Source organism: Homarus americanus, unplaced genomic scaffold (genome assembly GCF_018991925.1).
Source record: "Homarus americanus isolate GMGI-L3 unplaced genomic scaffold, GMGI_Hamer_2.0 scaffold30376, whole genome shotgun sequence".
Lineage (NCBI taxonomy): Eukaryota > Metazoa > Arthropoda > Malacostraca > Decapoda > Nephropidae > Homarus > Homarus americanus.
In genome coordinates this window covers 74142-94911 of record NW_024757707.1, presented here as the reverse complement: position 1 = coordinate 94911, position 20770 = coordinate 74142, and the positions used below count along the sequence as shown (strand labels likewise).

The following is a 20770-nucleotide window of genomic DNA, read 5'->3' as shown; positions in this document are numbered from 1 at the left end:
CACTGTCTCCTCCTCCTTCTTCTTCTCCTCCTCCTCCTATTCCTCCTCCTCCTTCTTCTTTTTAACGCTCTAATTTCTTTCCCAGTCTCTTTATTTCTTGTCTTTTGTAATAAAGTGAATGACACAACAAACACACACAAACAAACAAACACAAACGTACACGAAAGTATACCTACACTCACACACACATGCATAAAAATAAACAAAAATACATACGTGTGTGTGTGTGTATGTGTATAAACCGAGGCTATGAACAAGAATGTATGGATCATTTCTACCCGTTGTCTTAGCACTTTATACAGTCATTTACTACACTGTGATGTTGTGTTTAGACTAAAAACCTGACATGGGATTGGTGATTAAATGGTTCGAATCTTATTGGTAATCTTGAAGACTCCTGGGTCACCAGTACCCCCTTGCCTTATGGTGCTGAGTCTCTTTGTACCCTTCAATAACACGATGCTTTTAGACTCCTGGATTTACCCACTGTAGTCTTAACTTTACCCTTGATCTATAAATTGGTCTCTGTGGTCTTGATTTTACCCCTTTTGGTCTGTCTATGGACTCTGTAACTCCCCGTCACCTTTGGTCTGTTTGTCTCGGCTCCCTCACCCCCTTTGGTCTGTCTACAGCTCCTGTCACCACCCTTTGGTCTGTCTACAGTCTCTGTAGCTCCCCTCACCTCTTTGGTCTGTCTACAGCTCCCCGTCACCTCTTTGGTCTGTCTTCAGCCCGTCACCTCTTTGGTCTGTCTACAACTCCCCTCACCCCCCTTTGGTCTGTCTACAGGTCTCTGTAGCTCCCCACCCCTTCTCCCACCACCCCTTTGGTCTGTCTACAGGTCTCTGTAGCTCCCCGTCACCTCTTTGGTCTGACATACTCTAAGACAGGGGTCTTAAAGCTTCATCTGTGTCATAAACATTTACATTCCTTGAAGCCTCGTCCTTCACTGTTGGGCTTCAAGGTTCCTGCAGGGTGTTGTGGTGTGCGGGTTGGTAGCTGGGTCGTGGTGAGCGCCCTGGGTCGTGCCCCACGAGAGCGGGGCGGGGGGCACCACGGGGCGCTGGTCCCTCGCCGCTCGTGCCACATTACACGGTGCTCGGTTGGCACTGACGGCGAGACCTGCTGTAGTGAGTCGTCCTCAGGTGGCGCTGGTCCAGGGGGGGTCTGGCGTAACAAGCATTGCTCCCTATCAACACTGGTTCAAGATCCTCGGGGTGGGGGGGACGCTCGCTGCGTAATTTGAGTGTGTGACGTGGATGGTGGTGCTGACAATGTATCGTGTGTGATGTGCCCCGCGGGGCTGCCATGTTGTCGCCCTGCCCCTCCCGTGTCACATGGCAGGGGTCACCAAGCCCCCCTGTGGGTCACACTCCACGCTCCTCCGCCTCACCACCTCCAACCATTCCTCTTATTCACAAGTTTTACCTTCATCTTCTGATTAATATTTAAAAGACGAGACTACAAGTATATTAAGGTGTTTATATGTGATGTAAGCGTTAAAATGTTGTGTTATGAGGCGTGATGGGCCGGTGCTCACCCCTGGCCAGCCCAGCAGCCTACTGAGCGGCTCTCCAGGAGTTCAACATTAGCTCCGCCTCTCCTGGATTTCCTGCCTCCACCCTCCATAGTTTACTCTGTCAAGTGAGTGGGTAGGATACGCGGGGGAGGAGCCAGCTAATTGTGACTGGCCAATAAGAGACATGGGTGAGGAGGGGTGGTGCTGGAGGCGTGGTCAGGACCCCTCCTGAGGACCAATAGGAGGCGTGTGTTGTGAGCCCCGCTGCGCGCACCAGTGGGCTGGCTGGACCCCCCGTGGAGCCCAGCGAGTCTTGCTGGTATAGCCTTAATGATGAATCGTAGAGGATCCACACGAAGCCCAGGTGCTGTGGTGAATGTAGCGCGTCGCACCGCTCCGGCGGACTCAGTCGCACGCTTGAGCGCGTAATATACGGAGTGCCACTGTGTGACAGTTGAGTGTGGGGAGTGAAGTGTTGTGATTGTTTCTTGAAGCCACAAGTTGTATTGTCAGCACAATGTTGAACCCATTTATGGATGGTGGGCACATGGGTTCACTTATGGGCCACAAGTTGAGTCCGCCCACCCATCACATGAGCGCGGACGGCCTGACCCACGCCCAGGGGAACCAGTACAACAATGGGTATGGCATGTCGCATCATACCATGCACCATGGGCACATGGGCACCTACCCCAGGGACCTCTTCCTCCGGCGGGACCACATGGCGTCGCTGGGCACGTTGGGTACACACGAGCTGGCCAACAACCACCAACACACCATGTTCGGGGCGACGCTGGCGGGCCACGATCCCTCCTCCATGATGTTCCCCGGCCTGCATGACGCCCACCACGGCCACATGAACAACATGAACAGACTGGCGGGGATGGACTGGTCTCACCAACAGATGGGTTCACAATTTCATCCCGGTATGAACCACATGAACATGAACCCCATGGCTGCCGCCCACGCCCCTGGGGCCTTCTTCAGGTACATGCGGCAGCCCATCAAGCAGGAGTTGTCGTGCCTGTGGGTGGAGCCCGACCAGCCCAACCCCAAGAAGCCCTGCAACAAGACTTTCACCAACATGCCCGAAATAGTGACGCACATTACGGTGGAACACGTGGGCGGCCCGGAGTGTACCAACCACGCCTGCTACTGGCAGAGTTGTCCCCGCAACGGCCGCAGCTTCAAGGCCAAGTACAAGCTGGTGAACCACATACGGGTACACACGGGAGAGAAGCCCTTCCCGTGTCCCTTCCCGGGGTGTGGCAAGGTGTTCGCCCGCTCAGAGAACCTTAAGATACACAAAAGAACACACACGGGTAAGTGATCACCTCGCGTTGTTGCCGTAGTTGATGGCGTTCTCCTCCCCTTATAGTCGTTAACCAGTGTAAATAACATCTATCTAGCGTTAGAATATTAGCAAGAGGCGAGGGTGAGGTGGGCGGAAGGACGGTCATTAGTCTTCTTGATGTTTAAAACGCTAGCTAGCCCAGGGCAACGTTTAGTAGCCGAGCCTCACCGCTGACCGCCGCCGCTGGTTCAGTTAACATCTGCGCTTCTCTGGCTAACACTCCGCGGCGCTCTGACCAAGGTAACCTAACCCCGTGTGTCAGTGTGTGTCAGGTGTCAGGAGATCAGGGTATTTTTCTTGTGTGTCAGCCCGTGGTAGTGTCAGGTATCAGGAGAGTGAGAGAGAGAGAGAGGTCTTTAAGAATGGTATGTGGTATGTGTGTGTGTGTGTGGTAGCGGCGGTGAGGGTAGCGGCGGTAGTGGTGGTGTCGGGGATTGCGTTAGCTGCCGCTGTTGGTGTACTTACTGTTCACCGCTAACTCCCGCCAACAACAACACACTCCCTCCACCAGTGTTATCTTATATTCTGCCTATTATCTTATCCTCTCTATTATTTCTACTAGTTTATTACACCATTTGTCTTTACCGCATTTTTCTCCTACTCTTATCGCACCTTCTCCCGTCTACACCATACATACATACATACATACATACATAAATAACACACACATCTAAAATATTTCATAGGTTATATTTTTTCTCCTGGAAGTGTAAATAAAAATTCCGATCAGTAGAAATTTTTTTAATATTATAAATGCTGATTATTGGTACGTGTTTACCTGTCTGATAATGCCCAAGTGAGAGATTGTAGAGAAATATTACCCAGGTGAGAGACTGTAGAGAAATATTGCCCAGGTGAGAGACGGCAGGGAAATAATGCCCAGGTGAGAGATTATAGAGAAATGTTGCCCAGGTGAGAGACTGTAGAGAAATATTGCCCAGGTGAGGGACGGCAGGGAAATATTGCCCAAGTGAGAGAAATTTTATCGCCATCATTTTGTTATTTCTGTAGAATAAGTTAACTTCCCTCTGTTACTTATTGTTAGTTAACCGACGATAATTAGGTTAACATAATTTCCCAAAGCTGTGTTAAATTAAACCCGGAAGCTTTATTAACTTGACTTTTAATGACTATGTGTAATTGACCTTCGAGAGCTATGTTAAGTTAACCTCCGGATATTATGTTAAATTAACCTACGAAGACTTTGTTAACCACCGGAGATTGTTTTAAATTAACTTACGAACACTGTTAAGTTAACCCCCAGAGATTACGTTAAATCAACTTAGGAACACCATGTTAAGTTAACCTCCGGTAATTAAGTTAAATTAACCTGAGAACGCTGTTAACTTCCGAAGATTGTGTTAAATCTGTGTTAACTTAACCTCAATAAGCTATATTTAACGAACCCTTGAGAGCAATGTTCACACACACACATTTATTCCACCATTGTTTACATAACGATAAAGCACCTGTGACATACATATACATCACTATATATATGTATTAAACCATTTAGATGTATACCACTATATATATTCCATAGACATGATTTAAATTAAGGTGACCTACGTTTTAATCCAGGGCATTAGGAACCTGGATTACAGAGACGGATTAAAAATAACACTGATTTTATACATCCTATTGATTGACTTGGAGGGTGATTGACTTAGAGGGTGATTGACTTAGAGGGTGATTGACTTAGAGGGTGATTGACTTAGAGATTCAAGTGCATAAATGGATAATTGAGTTAAAGGTTAGGTTAGGTTAGGTTGAACAGATATATGGTTAGGTTAAAATGGTGAGCGTGTGTAATTCTTGATTCGGTCACCCGGCGCCATACTGGGCTAGACTTGTAATACTAAATATACATATAAGCTGTGTATGCATGTATGTATGTACTATATATATGTGTATGAGTATATATGTATATTTATCTATTAATATACCGGTATATGTATATTTGTATATGTATATTTATGGATGTGTGTGTGTGTGTGTATAGTGAGTGTGTGTGTGTGTGTGTATTGTGAGTGTATGTGTGTGTGTGTATTGTGAGTGTATGTGTGTGTGTGTATGGTGAGTGTATGTGTGTGTGTGTATGTGTGTGTGTGTATGGTGAGTGTATGTGTGTATATATGGGAGAGCCATGTATTTAACCTCACAATTTATGGTGAATATAATTTTAACATTCGTGAATAATGTTAACTTAATGTGTGTGTTAATTTTACCGTCGTAATTTCACTGTTAAATTCTAGATTCCGTTAATATTATTGTTAATTTTTTTAGCCACGGGTAAATATTGTTTAGATTTTGTTAATTTTAGTTTCCTGGGTTTTATTATCATTGTTAATTTAATATTTTGTTAATATTGTTTACGTTAGCGTTGGTAAATACCTCTTGTTAATTTCACCTTAAACGAGTTTTATTATTATTTATTATCAGTATGTTAAATTTACGCTATGGTAAATACATATTATCATTGTTAATTATGACTTATATGAATTTTACCATTTTGTTAATTTTAACTTGCGGGAATATCGGTGTCCTTAATACTCTATTTTAATAATATTCTACTGTTAATATCACGTATTATCGATCATGTTAAATTAAAGTCTCCGTCATTATGTGAATATTAATTCGATGTTCGTGCTGGATACTTCCCCATGTTAATACTAGTTAATATTAATGGCCGATGTTAATATTTATCACTGTCTAATTTGTCTGTCACTTACCGTCAGCTGTTAGCGCATTAACGTCTGTCTGTCTGTCTAAACGACGTCCGCCGTCCACGTGTAGCAATCATGACATAAAATGTATGTATGTACGTATGTACTGTATATATATATATATATATATATATATATATATATATATATATATATATATATATATATTCGATCCCCGGGCAGGGTAAATCTATGGGCAAGTTTCTTTACGCCATTTGCCTCTGTCTACCCAGCAGTAATTGGGAACCTGGATGTTACTCGATTTGCGGATCGTGTTCCGGGGTAAAAAGAACATAAGAATGGCGAAAACTGCAGCGGGCCATACTGGGCAGTCCCATTTACACCCAACCCCCACTGCTCATATCATCCAACCTACTGTATGTTTTAAGCTATCCAGCGTATTCGAGTTAATGATGATGTTTGGTAACTTGTTCCATTCGTCCATTACTCTATTTCCAAACCCATGTTTACTTATTTCGCGCCCAAATCTAAATTTGTCTACTTTAAAACCATTGTTACGAGTTCGCTCCTGGTTGGATAGTTTGAGTACCTTTGTAATGTCACCTTTGTTCAGCCCTGACTTCCACTTATACACCTCTATCAGGTCGCCCCTCGCTCTACGTCTCTCAAGGGAGTGCAAATTAAGATGCTTTAACCTGTCTCTGTGCTCAAGGTTCCTAATGCCCGGGATTAGTCTTGTCATTCTCCTCTGAATTCTTTCCAAGGATTCTATATCCATTCTGAAATACGGTGACCAGAACTGAACTGCGTAATCCAGGTGTGGTCTCACAAGCGCAAGATATAGTTTTAGGATGACCTCGCTAGTCTTGTAACTAACACTCCTTTGTATGAACCCAAGTACTTTGTTAGCCTTGTTACGAGCAAATACACATTGTTTACTTGGCTTAAGATTCCTACTTATCATCACTCCTAAATCTTTCTGCACTGGTTAGCCAGTCCAGTTGGAGAGTTGTCCGGTCTTCTCGGACTATTCCTTGGCACTCGGTAACGCAGCTCATTAACTCAGGGTGTTGCTGTTATGTTGGCGACAGCTTCTACATCTTAAACATTGCGTCATGCAGCTCGTTAACTCAAGGTGTGGTTGTTGTGTTGGCGACAGCTTCTACACCTTAAACATTGCGTCATGCAGCTCGTTAACTCAGGGTGTGGTTGTTGTGATGGCGACAGCTTCTACACCTTAAATACTGGATCATGCAGCTCGTTAACTCAGGGTGTGGTTGTTTTGTTGGCGACAGCTTCTACACCTTAAACATTGGGTCATGCAGCTCGTTAACTCAGGGTGTGGTTGTTATGTTGGCGACAGCTTCTACACCTTAAACACCGAGTCATGCAGCTCGTTAACTTAGGGTGTGGTTGTTATGTTGGCGACAGCTTCTACACCTTAAACACCGTGGTCATGCAGCTCGTTAACTCAAGGTGTGGTTGTTGTGTTGGCGACAGCTTCTACACCTTAAACATTGCGTCATGCAGCTCGTTAACTCAAGATTGGTTGCAGCTTTGTTGGCGACAGCTTCTACACCTTAAACATTGGGTCATGCAGCTCGTTAACTCAGGGTGTGGTTGTTATGTTGGCGACAGCTTCTACACCTTAAACATTGGGTCATGCAGCTCGTTAACTCAGGGTGTGGTTGTTATGTTGGCGACAGCTTCTACACCTTAAACACCGGGTCATGCAGCTCGTTAACTCAAGGTGTGGTTGTTGTGTTGGCGACAGCTTCTACACCTTAAACAAATTCACGCCTGTAGGTGGCTCTTGGGCCGGCCATCCTCATACAAGAGGTTCAACCATTAGCCTCTGTATGTTTAAATTATTGTCTACGTGTGTATGTATAATCAAATGTTGTGTGCGTGTAAATATAATGCATGTATGTATGTATGTGCATATAATAGTTTTATTTGCGTACACATGTAAGTTTCGTCATGGTTGGTGGTCGTACCTGTAATTAGGTAGGCCAGGTGAGGCAAGTGTCAGGTAGTACCATTAGAGGTCGTTAGTCGTCCTGGTAATAAGATTGTGGTTGGTGGATGGTGGTAGTAGTGATAGTTGTTGTGAGATAAAAGATGGTGGTAGTTGTTTGTTATAATATAATTGGTACAGTGGTAGATTGGTCGATGGTGGTTGTAAGATGATGGTAGTTGTGGTTGTTGTAAGATGGTGGTAGTTGTAAGATGATGGTAGTTGTGGTTGTTGTAAGATGGTGGTAGTTTTAAGATGATGGTAGTTGTGGTTGTTGTAAGATGGTGGTAGTTGTAAGATGATGGTAGTTGTGGTTGTTGTAAGATGGTGGTAGTTTTAAGATGATGGTAGTTGTGGTTGTTGTAAGATGGTGGTAGTTTTTAAGATGATGGTAGTTGTGGTTGTTGTAAGATGGTGGTAGTTGTAAGATGATGGTAGTTGTGGTTGTTGTAAGATGGTGGTAGTTTTAAGATGATGGTAGTTGTGGTTGTTGTAAGATGGTGGTAGTTGTAAGATGATGGTAGTTGTGGTTGTTGTAAGATGGTGGTAGTTGTAAGATGATGGTAGTTGTGGTTGTTGTAAGATGATGGTAGTTGTGGTTGTTGTAAGATAACAGTTGATGATAACGGTGATGGTGGTGGTTGTTGTGGTTGCTGTGAGATAAGAGCTGGTGGTAGTGGTTGAAGAAGAGGTCTGTCTGGTCATTTGGTTTCTACCCAAGGTTGAGAGGGAAGGTAGAGGACTAACCATACGACCATCCAACCATCCTTACCATCTTCCCCGTCCTATTAAGCGACCATCCATCCTTCCCTACCCTCCTTCCCTCCCTCTCTACCCTCCTTCCCTCCCTCTCTACCCTCCTTCCCTCCCTCTCTAGAATCCTTCCCTCCCTCTCTTCCCTCCCTCTCTTCCTCCTCCCTACCCTCCTTCCCTCCCTCTCTACCCTACCCTCCTTCCCTCTCTCTACCCTCCTCTCTACCCTCCTCCCTCCCTCCCTCCCTCTCTCTACCCTACCCTCCCTACCCTCCCTTCCCTCCTCTCCCCCTACCCTCCTTCCCTCTCTCTCTCCTCTTTCCCTCCCTCTCTACCCTCCCTCCCTACCCTCCTTCCCTCCCTCCTACCCTCCTTCCCTCCCCCTGAACGGTGTGGTAAGGTTATCTCAGTCGCCGTGTTCCTGTGGTCTCCGTTATCAGGGGAACAGTGTTGAGGACCCGTGAAACACATGTTCTTGGTGGCTGCCCCTGACGAACTCACTCTCTCTCTTGCCCTTAGTCACCGTCCTTTTCTCTCTTTATTGTCCTTGATTTACTCTCTCTCTCTCTCTCTCTCTCTCTCTCTCTCTCTCTCTCTCTCTCTCTCTCTCTCACAAGGAACCATGAACAACTTTAGCGTCTGGTCCACCATTGAAGACCTCTGTACCATGCAGTAATTATCCCCCCAGCCGCCTTGTCATTTTTCAAGGGTTTACATTACGGTTGTCTTTAGTCTTCTTCGTTATATATATATTTTTTTACGTCAATTTCGTAAAGGAGAAGGTTTATAGCGTAAATTTTCCGCCCGAACAGAGGGTCATAATGTAGGTGATTTTTACAGTGTATTATTGTTTGCCTCGCGTTGTAAAAAGTGACCTACCCACCCCGAGCCTTCGTTAAGTACAGCCGTTATAGTGTTTCTTCACCATCACCTCTTAACCTAACCTAACCTAACTTAACCTAATCTTCACCTCACTTAACCTAACCTAACCTGATCTTTAACTAACCTAATCTAACCTTTACCTCACCTAATCTTTACCTAATCCAATCAAACCTAATCTTTGCCTTGCCTAATCTAACCTAATGTAACCTGACCTAACCTAATCTTCACCTCACCTAACCCAACCAAACCTAACCTAACTTAACCTAACCAAACCTAACTTAACCTAACCAAACCTAACCTAACTGGGTGGTGGTGTTGTTAGGTATTTTCAAAGGGGTTAGCATATCTCCTCTTGCTGTGGGAGGGAGGGAGGGGGGGTCATTCGTACGACATGTGAGGTATTTAGATCCAATTGAAGGCCGTCTCATGTCTCTTAATACACTGAGAGCAGTTGAGTTAATTTTTACAACAGGTGCCCCCCTTCCCCCCCTCTCTCCCCCTCTCTCTCTCTCCCTCCCTCCCCGTCCATAAAACTAGTTGGGCCACCGAGCAAGAGAGAGAGAGAAAGAGAGAGACTGACAAACACGAGAGGTTGTATAAATGTGTCTTCCACACACACACACACACACACACACACACACACACACACACACACACACACACACACACACACACACTCCTCACTCCTCCACTCACTCACTCCCACACAGACACACACACACACACACACACACACACACACACACACACACACACACACACACACACACACACACACACACACACACACACCTTTTAATATAGTCTCCGTTATTCTTTGTCTCTCCATCGTTGTTATTTTTCCTTATTTTCGTTACTGATTAAAGGTATATTAACATGTTAGCGGTACTGTATAGAAGTGGGGGTGCTGTGTGTGTGTGTGTGAGTGTGTGTGTATCGTATTATCCAGGTGTGTTATGTGATCGTTGTCGGTGGTGTGAGCGGTGGTCAGGATCCCCCGGGTGATAGACCTGATGATCCCCGGTACAGTTTACGGTGGTGAGGTCCTGCCCCACCGCCCACAACCCCTCCCCACCACTCACAACGCTTCCCCACCACCCACAACGCTTCCCCCACCACTCCCAACCTCCACTCCCACCCAACCCCCTCCCCCACAGCCCACAACCCTCCCACCACCCCTCCCCCAACCCCACCCACCTCCCAGCCCACAACCCCTCCCCACCACCCCACAACCCCTCCCCACCACCCACAACACCTCCCCCACCACCCACAACCCTCCCCCACCACCCCACAAACACCATCTCTGCTGATTACAATGGGAGATACGTCAGCCAACAAGAGATTATCCTCAGATTACACACGTCAGTCAAACGGTACCACCCAGACACACCATGTAACACTGTATTACTACCAATAAACACCTCAGACACACCATGTAACACTGTATTACTACCAATAAACACCTCAGACACACCCTGTAACACTGTATTACTACCAATAAACACCTCAGACACACCATGTAACACTGTATTACTACCAATAAACACCTCAGACACACCATGTAACACTGTATTACTACCAATAAACACCCCAGACACACCATGTAACACTGTATACTACCAATAAACACCCCAGACACACCATGTAACACTGTATTACTACCAATAAACACCTCAGACACACCATGTAACACTGTATTACTACCAATAAACACCTCAGACACACCATGTAACACTGTATTACTACAATAAACACCCAGACACACCATGTAACACTGTATTACTACCAATAAACACCCCAGACACACCATGTAACACTGTATTACTACCAATAAACACCTCAGACACACCATGTAACACTGTATTACTACCAATAAACACCTCAGACACACCCTGTAACACTGTATTACACCAATAAACACCTCAGACACACCATGTAACACTGTATACCACCAATAAACACCTCAGACACACCATGTAACACTGTATTACTACCAATAAACACCTCAGACACACCATGTAACACTGTATTACTACCAATAACACCTCAGACACACCATGTAACACTGTATTACTACCAATAAACACCTCAGACACACCCATGTAACACTGTATTACCACCAATAAACACCTCAGACACACCATGTAACACTGTATTACTACCAATAAACACCTCAGACACAATTAACACTGTATTACTACCAATAAACACTCAGACACACCATGTAACACTGTATTACTACCAAACACCTCAGACACACCATGTAACACTGTATTACTACCAATAAACACCTCAGACACACCATGTAACACTGTATTACTACCAATAAACACTGACACAATGTAACACTGTATTACTACCAAAACACCTCAGACACACCATGTAACACTGTATTACTACCAATAAACACCCCAAGTAATAAACACCTAGACACACCATGTAACACTGTATTACCACCAATAAACACCTCAGACACATCCTGTAACACTGTATTACCACCAATAAACACCTCAGACACACCATGTAACACTGTATTACCACCAATAAACACCTCAGACACATCCTGTAACACTGTATTACTACCAATAAACACCAGACACCATAACTGTATACTACCAAAAACACCTCAGACACACCATGTAACACTGTATTACTACCAATAAACACCTCAGACACACCATGTAACACTGTATTACTACCAATAAACACTCTGACACACCCATGTAACACTGTATTACACTCCAATAAACACCCAGACACATCCCAAACACTGTATTACCACCAATAAACACCTCAGACACATCCAATGAAGACACACTGAACACTGTATACACCAATAAACACCCAGACACCCTGTAACACTGTATTACCACCACACCCAGACACACCTGTAACACTGTATTACTACCAAAAACACCTCAGACACAATGTAACACTGTATTACTACCAATAAACACCTCAGACACACCATGTAACACTGTATTACTACCAATAAACACCTCAGACACACCATGTAACACTGTATTACTACAATAAACACCTAGACACACCATGTAACACTGTATTACTACCAATAAACACCTCAGACACAATATGTAACACTGTATTATACCAATAAACACCTCAGACACACCCATGTAACACTGTATTACTACCAATAAACACCCCAGACACACCATGTAACACTGTATTACTACCAATAAACACCTAAACAATGTAACACTGTATTACTACAATAAACACCTCAGACACACCATGAAACACTATTACTACCAATAAACACCCCAGACACACCATGTAACACTGTATTACTACCAATAAACACCCCAGACACCATGTAACACTATATTACCACCAAAAACACCTCAGACACACCATGTAACACTGTATTACTACCAATAAACACCCCAGACACACCCTGTAACACTGTATTACCACCAATAAACACCTCAGACACACCCTGTAACACTGTACTACCAATAAACACCTCAGACACACCATAACACTGTATTACTACCAATAAACACCCCAGACACACCCTGTAACACTGTATTACTACCAATAAACACTCAGACACACTGTAACACTGTATTACTACCAATAAACACCTCAGACACACCATAACACTGTATTACTACCAATAAACACCTCAGACACACCATGTAACACTGTATTACTACCAATAAACACCTCAGACACACCATGTAACACTGTATTACTACCAATAAACACCTCAGACACACCATGTAACACTGTATACACCACAAACACCCCAGACACACCATGTAACACATTACTACCAATAAACACCTCAGACACAAATGTAACACTGTATTACCACCAAAAACACCCCAGACACCTGTAACACTGTATTACTACCAATAAACACCCCAGACACACCATGTAACACTGTATACGCTAATAAACACCTCAGACACACCATGTACACTGTATTACTACCAAAAACACCCCAGACACACCATGTAACACTGTATTACTACCAATAAACACCTAGACACAATGTAACACTGTATTACTACCAATAAACACCTCAGACACACCTGTAACACTGTAATTACCAATAAACACCTCAGACACACCATAACACTGTATTACTACCAATAAACACCTCAGACACACCTGTAACACTGTACAAACACCCATGTACATGACAATAAACACTTAGACACACCATAACACTGTATTACTACTCAATAAACACCCCAGACACACTTGTAACTGTATTACTACTAATAACAACTTAGACACACCATGTAACACTGTATTACTACCAATAAACACCCCAGACACACCATGTAACACTGAATAAAACATGTAACACTGTATTACTAATAAACACCCCAGACACACCATACTGTATTACTACTAATAAACACCCTCAGACAATATGTAACACTGTAATACCAAACACCTGACACACCATGTAACACTGTATGACTCAATAAACACCCCAGACACACCATGTAACACTGTACACCAATAAACACCACACTGTACTACCAATAAACACCTCAGACACACCCTGTAACCATAATTCTGTATTTCTTGAGGATTTCTGTAAGATAATTGATATATCGCGGTGATGGAATACTTGCCCTGGATCTTCGGAAGGGGTCGTACCTGTGGTTGTGATGGTCGTATTTGTGTTATGGTTGCTCTGATGGGGTCGTACTTATGTTATGGTTGTTCTGATGGTCATTTGTGTTATGGTTGCTCTGATGGGGTTGAACTTATGTTATGGTTGTTCTGATGGGGTCGTACTTATGTTATGGTTGTTCTGATGGGGTCGACTTATGTTATGGTTTTCTGATGGGTCACTTATGTTATGGTTGTTCTGATGGGTTCATTTATGTTATGGTTGTTCTGATGGGGTCGTATTTGTTATGGTTGTTCTGATGGGGTCGTACTTATGTTATGGTTGTTCTGATGGGGTCGTACTTATGTTATGGTTGTTCTGATGGGGTTGTACTTATGTTATGGTTGTTCTGATGGGTGTATTTGTGTTATGGTTGCTCTGATGGGGTTGTACTTATGTTGTGGTTGTTCTGATGGTCGTACAGTTATGGTTGTTCTGATGGGGTCGTATTTGTGTTATGGTTGTTTTGATGGGGTTGTACTAGTTATGGTTGTTCTGATGGGGTCGTATTTGTGTTATGGTTGTTCTGATGGGGTTGTACTTATGTTATGGTTGTTCTGATGGGTGGCTTATGTTATGGTTGTTCTGATGGGGTTGTACTTATGTTATGGTTGTTCTGATGGGGTCGTACTTATGTTATGGTTGTTCTGATGGGGATGTACTATGTTATGGTGTTCTGATGGGTTGTACTTATGTTATGGTTGTTCTGATGGGGTCGTATTTGTGTTATGGTTGTTCTGATGGGGTTGTACTATGTTATGGTTGTTCTGATGGGGTCGTATTTGTGTTATGGTTGTTCTGATGGGGTTGTACTTATGTTATGGTTGTTCTGATGGGGTCGTATTTGTGTTATGGTTGTTCTGATGGGGTTGTACTTATGTTATGGTTGTTCTGATGGGGTCGTATTTGTGTTATGGTTGTTCTGATGGGGTTGTACTTATGTTATGGTTGTTCTGATGGGGTCGTATTTGTGTTATGGTGTTTGATGGGTTGTACTTGTGTTATGGTTGTTCTGATGGGGTCGTATTTGTGTTATGGTTGTTCTGATGGTGTACTTATGTTATGGTTGTTCTGATGGGGTCGTATTGTGTTATGGTTGTTCTGATGGGGTTGTACTTATGTTATGGTTGTTCTGATGGGGTCGTATTATGTTATGGTTGTTCTGATGGGGTCGTACTTATGTTATGGTTGTTCTGATGGGGTTGTACTTATGTTATGGTTGTTCTGATGGGGTCGTATTTGTGTTATGGTTGTTCTGATGGGGTTGTACTTATGTTATGGTTGTTCTGATGGGGTCGTATTTGTGTTATGGTTGTTCTGATGGGGTTGTACTTATGTTATGGTTGTTCTGATGGGGTCGTACTTATGTTATGGTTGTCTGATGGGGCGTATTTGTGTTATGGTTGTTCTGATGGGGTTGTACTTATGTTATGGTTGTTCTGATGGGGTTGTACTTATGTTATGGTTGTTCTGATGGGGTCGTACTTTGTGTTATGGTTGTTCTGATGGGGCGTACTTATGTTATGGTTGTTCTGATGGGGCGTACTTATGTTATGGTTGTTCTGATGGGGTTGTACTTATGTTATGGTTGTTCTGATGGGGTCGTATTTGTTATGGTGTTTGATGGGGTTGTACTTATGTTATGGTTGTTCTGATGGTGTATTTGTGTTATGGTTGTTCTGATGTATTTGTGTTATGGTTGTTCTGATGGGGTTGTACTTATGTTATGGTTGTTCTGATGGGTGTATTTGTGTTATGGTTGTTCTGATGGGGTCGTATTTGTGTTATGGTTGTTCTGATGGGGTTACTATGTTATGGTTGTTCTGATGGGGTCGTATTTGTGTTATGGTTGTTCTGATGGGGTTGTACTATGTTATGGTTGTTCTGATGGGGTCGTACTTATGTTATGGTTGTTCTGATGGGGTCGTACTTATGTTATGGTTGTTCTGATGGGGTCGTACTGTTATGGTTGTTCTGATGGGGTCGTATTTGTGTTATGGTTGTTCTGATGGGGTTGTACTTAGTGGTTGTTCTGATGGGGTCGTATTTGTGTTATGGTTGCTCTGATGGGGTTGTACTTATGTTATGGTTGTTCTGATGGGGCGTACTTATGTTATGGTTGTTCTGATGGGGTCGTATTTGTGTTATGGTTGTTCTGATGGGGTTGTACTTATGTTATGGTTGTTCTGATGGGGTTGAACTTTATGGTTGTTCTGATGGGGCGTACTTATGTTATGGTTGTTCTGATGGGGTCGTACTTATGTTATGGTTGTTCTGATGACTTATGTTATGGTTGTTCTGATGGGGTCGTATTTGTGTTATGGTTGTTCTGATGGGGTCGTATTTGTGTTATGGTTGTTCTGATGGGGTTGTACTTATGTTATGTTGTTCTGATGGGGTCGTATTTTATAGGTTGTTCTGATGGGGTCGTATTTGTGTTATGGTTGTTCTGATGGGTTTCACTTATGTTATGGTTGTTCTGATGGGGCGTACTTATGTTATGGTTGTTCTGATGGGTTGTACTTATGTTATGGTTGTTCTGATGGCGTACTTATGTTATGGTTGTTCTGATGGTGTTGTACTATGTTATGGTTGTTCTATGGGGTCGTATTTGTGTTATGGTTGTTCTGATGGGGTTGTACTTATGTTATGGTTGTTCTGATGGGGTTGTACTTATGTTATGGTTGTTCTGATGGGGTCGTATTTATGTTATGGTTGTTCTGATGGGGTCGTACTTATGTTATGGTTGTTCTGATGGGGTCACTTATGTTATGGTTGTTCTGATGGGGTTGTACTTATGTTATGTTGTTCTGATGTTTGTGATTTATGGGTTGTTCTATTGGGGTTGTACTAATGTTATGTTGTTCTGATGGGGTCGTACTTATGTTATGGTTGTTCTGATGGGGTTGTACTTATGTTATGGTTGTTCTGATGGGTTGTACTTATGTTATGGTTGTTCTGATGGGGTCGATTTGTGTTATGGTTGTTCTGATGGTTTTGTACTTATGTTATGGTTGCCTGATGGGGTTGATTTATGTTATGGTTGTTCTGATGGGGTTGTACTAATGTTATGGTTGTTCGATGGGGTTGTACTTAGTTATGGTTGTTCTGATGGGGTATTTGTGTTATGGTTGTTCTGATGGGGTTGTACTTATGTTATGGTTGTCGATGGGTATTATGTTATGGTTGTTCTGATGGGGTTGTACTTATGTTATGGTTGTTCTGATGTTACTTATGTTATGGTTGTTCTGGATGTTGTACTTATGTTATGTTGTTCTGATGGGGTTGTACTTTATGTTATGGTTTGATGGGGTTGTATTTGTGTTATGGTTGTTCTGATGGGGTCGTACTTGTGTTATGGTTGTCGATGGGGTCGTATTGTGTTATGGTTGTTCTGATGACTTATGTTATGGTTGTTCTGATGGGGTTGTACTTGTTATGGTTGTTCTGATGGGGTAGTTTTATGTTATGGTTGCTCTGATGGGGTTGTACTTATGTTATGGTTGTTCTGATGGGGTTGTACTTTATGTTATGGTTGTTCTGATGGTGTACTTATGTTATGGTTGTTCTGATGGTCGTACTTATGTTATGGTTGTTCTGATGGGGTCGTACTTATGTTATGGTTGTTCTGATGGGGTCGTACTTATGTTATGGTTGTTCTGATGGGGTTGTACTTGTGTTATGGTTGTTCTGATGGGGTTGTATTTATGTTATGGTTGTTCTGATGGGGTTGTACTTATGTTATGGTTTGATGGGTTGTACTTATGTTATGGTTGTTCTGATGGGGTTGTATTTTGTGTTATGGTTGTTCTGATGGGGTTGTACTTATGTTATGGTTGCTCTGATGGGGTTGTACTTATGTTATGGTTGCTCTGATGTGGTACTTGTTGTGGTTGTTCTGATGGGGGTACTTATGTTATGGTTGTCTGATGGGGTCGTACTTATGTTATGGTGTTCTGATGGTTGTACTATGTTAGGTTGTTCTGATGGGGTTACTTATGTTGGGGTTGTTCTGATGTTTTATGGTTGTTCTGATGGGGTTGTACTTATGTTATGGTTGTCTGATGGGGCGTACTATGTTATGGTTTTCTGATGGGGTCGTACTTGTTATGGTTGTTCTGATGGGGTTGTACTTATGTTGTTGTTCTGATGGGGTCGTACTTATGTTGGTTGTTGTCTGATGGTGTACTTATGTTGTTGTTCTGATGGGTCGTATTTATGTTATGGTTGTTCTGATGGGTCTATTTTGGGGCTGATGGGGTTGTACTTTATGTTATGGTTGTTCTGATGGGGTTGTACTTATGTTATGGTTGTTCTGATGGGGTCGTACTTATGTTGGTTGTTCTGATGGGGTCGTACTTATGTTATGGTTGTTCTATGGGCGTACTTATGTTATGGTTGTTCTGATGGGGTTGTACTTATGTTATGGTTGTTCTGATGGGGTCGTACTTATGTTATGGTTGTTCTGATGGGGTCGTATTTATGTTATGGTTTTTCTGATGGGGTTGTACTTATGTTATGGTTGTTCTGATGGGGTCGTACTTATGTTATGGTGTTCTGATGGGATTATGTTTCTGATGGGTTACTATGGTTGTTCTGATGGGTTGTACTTTGTTATGGTTGTTCTGATGCACTTATGTTATGGTTGTTCTGATGGGGTCGTACTTTTGTTATGGTTGTTCTGATGGGGTTGTACTTATGTTATGGTTGTTCTGATGGGGTTGTACTTATGTTATGGTTGTTCTGATGGGGTCGTACTTATGTTATGGTTGTTCTGATGGGGTTGTACTTATGTTATGGTTGTTCTGATGGGGTCGTACTATGTTATGGTTTTGATGGGTATTGTGGTTGTTCATGGGTACTATGTTATGGTTGTTCTGATGGTCACTTATGTTATGGTTGCTCTGATGGGGTTGTACTTATGTTATGGTTTGATGGGGTCGTACTATGTTATGGTTTGATGATGTACTTATGGTTGTTCTGATGGGGTCGTACTTATGTTATGGTTGTTCATGGTGCATTTGTGTTATGGTTGTTCTGATGGGGGCGTACTATGTGATGGTTGTTCTGATGGGGTACTTTGTTATGGTTGTTCTGATGGGGTCGTACTTATGTTATGGTTTTTCTGATGGGGTCGTACTTATGTTATGGTTGTTCTTATGGGTGTACTTATGTTATGGTTGTTCTGATGGCGTTGTACTTGTATTGTGTTTCTTCTGATGGGGTCGTACTTATGTCTGAGGGTCGTACTGTGTTATGCTATCCGGCAAGGCCACCCATGGGACAAAAGCCTCTCTAGCGACAGATTATACCCGATTTTAGCATTACGGATTACGTCAGATTTCGCTCTGGAGCAGATTAGTGAAGCGTCTGTTGTGAGACAGATTACCGACTTACGACCGCAGGATAATAGCGAGATGTTCCTGACCACCAGTATGATAAATGCTCCTGACCACCAGTATGATAAATGCTCCTGACCACCAGTATGATAAATGCTCCTGACCACCAGTATGATAAATGTTCCTGACCACCAGTATGATAAATGTTCCTGACCACCAGTATGATAAATGTTCCTGACCATCAGTATGATAAATGTTCCTGACCACCAGTATGATAAATGTTCCTGACCACCAATATGATAAATGTTCCGACCATCAGTATGATAAATGTCCTGACCACCAGTATGATAAATGTTCCTGACCACCAGTATGATAAATGTTCCTACCACCAGTATGATAAATGCTCTGACCACGTATGATAAATGTCCTGACCACCAGTATGATAAATGTTCCTGACCACCAGTATGATAAATGTTCCTGACCACCAGTATAATAAATGTTCCTGACCACCAGTATGATAAATGCTCCTGACCACCAGTATGATAAATGTCCCTGACCACCAGTATGATAAATGTTTCTGACCACCAGTATGAAAAAATGTTCCTGACCACCAGTATGATAAATGTTCCTGACCACCAGTATGATAAATGTTCCTGACCACCAGTATGATAGAGAGATGTTCCTGACCACCAGTATGATAAATGTTCCTGACCACCAGTATGATAGAGAGATGTTCCTGACCACCAGTATGATAGAGAGATGTTCTGACCACCAGTATGATAGAGAGATGTTCCTGACCACCAGTATGATAAATGTTCCTGACCACCAGTATGATAGAGAGATGTTCCTGACCACCAGTATGATAGAGAGATGTTCCTGACCACCAGTATGATAGACCATCGACCAATATATCACGTAGTACCGTCAGTTAGTCTCTTATCAAAAAACAAACAAAAACAATAATTTCTTACCTGTCAGGGAAGTGAGACAGCGGTCGGCCTTCCTCAGGTAACACACTCGGTTCATCTTACCTGAAGAAAAACAACAAAAATAAACAATAGGGCGGTGATTGAGGTGTGAGGGGGGAAGGGTAGGGAGGGAGGGAGGGGGAGATAGGTAGGGAGGCAGGTAGGTAGGGAGGCAGGGAGAGACACCTTGACTATTACCCTGGGCAGGTAGAGTGGGCCTTGCTTAATCAACTGGTCTATGGTTCGAGGTATTGTATGTTTTCACGGATTTTTGGGACATTGTTAAGACGAGGCCAACACCAGCATTAGTCACAGGTTATTTGGTGGTCGTGCCCTCCTGACCTCCACTTCCCTCCCTCCCTCTCCCCTGACCTCCATCTCCCTCCCTCCTCCCTCTCCCTGATTCCCCCCCTCCATCTCCCTCCCAGTAACTCAGCCCTTAGTACCCCCTCCACCTCCCTCACTTCCCCTCTCCCCCTGACCTCCCTCCCTCCCTCCCAACCCCCTCATAACCCTCCTGACCCCCACCTCACCACACCCCATCACCTCCCACACACCCTCACACCACACCCCATCACCTCACCACACCCCATC

General features: G+C 43.4%; 1 protein-coding gene across 1 annotated transcript in view; it reads left to right on the top strand.

The window, feature by feature from the left end:
- The first annotated feature begins 1883 nt into the window (after positions 1 to 1883).
- The window catches only part of LOC121857619 (zinc finger protein ZIC 4-like), a 46977-nt gene continuing 28090 nt past the window's right edge, over positions 1884 to 20770 (top strand). The window contains exon 1 of the mRNA XM_042353681.1: positions 1884 to 2841. Within this exon, the coding sequence (XP_042209615.1) occupies positions 2037 to 2841 (805 nt within the window). The 5' untranslated portion in view covers positions 1884 to 2036. The remainder of the gene's footprint in view (positions 2842 to 20770) is intronic.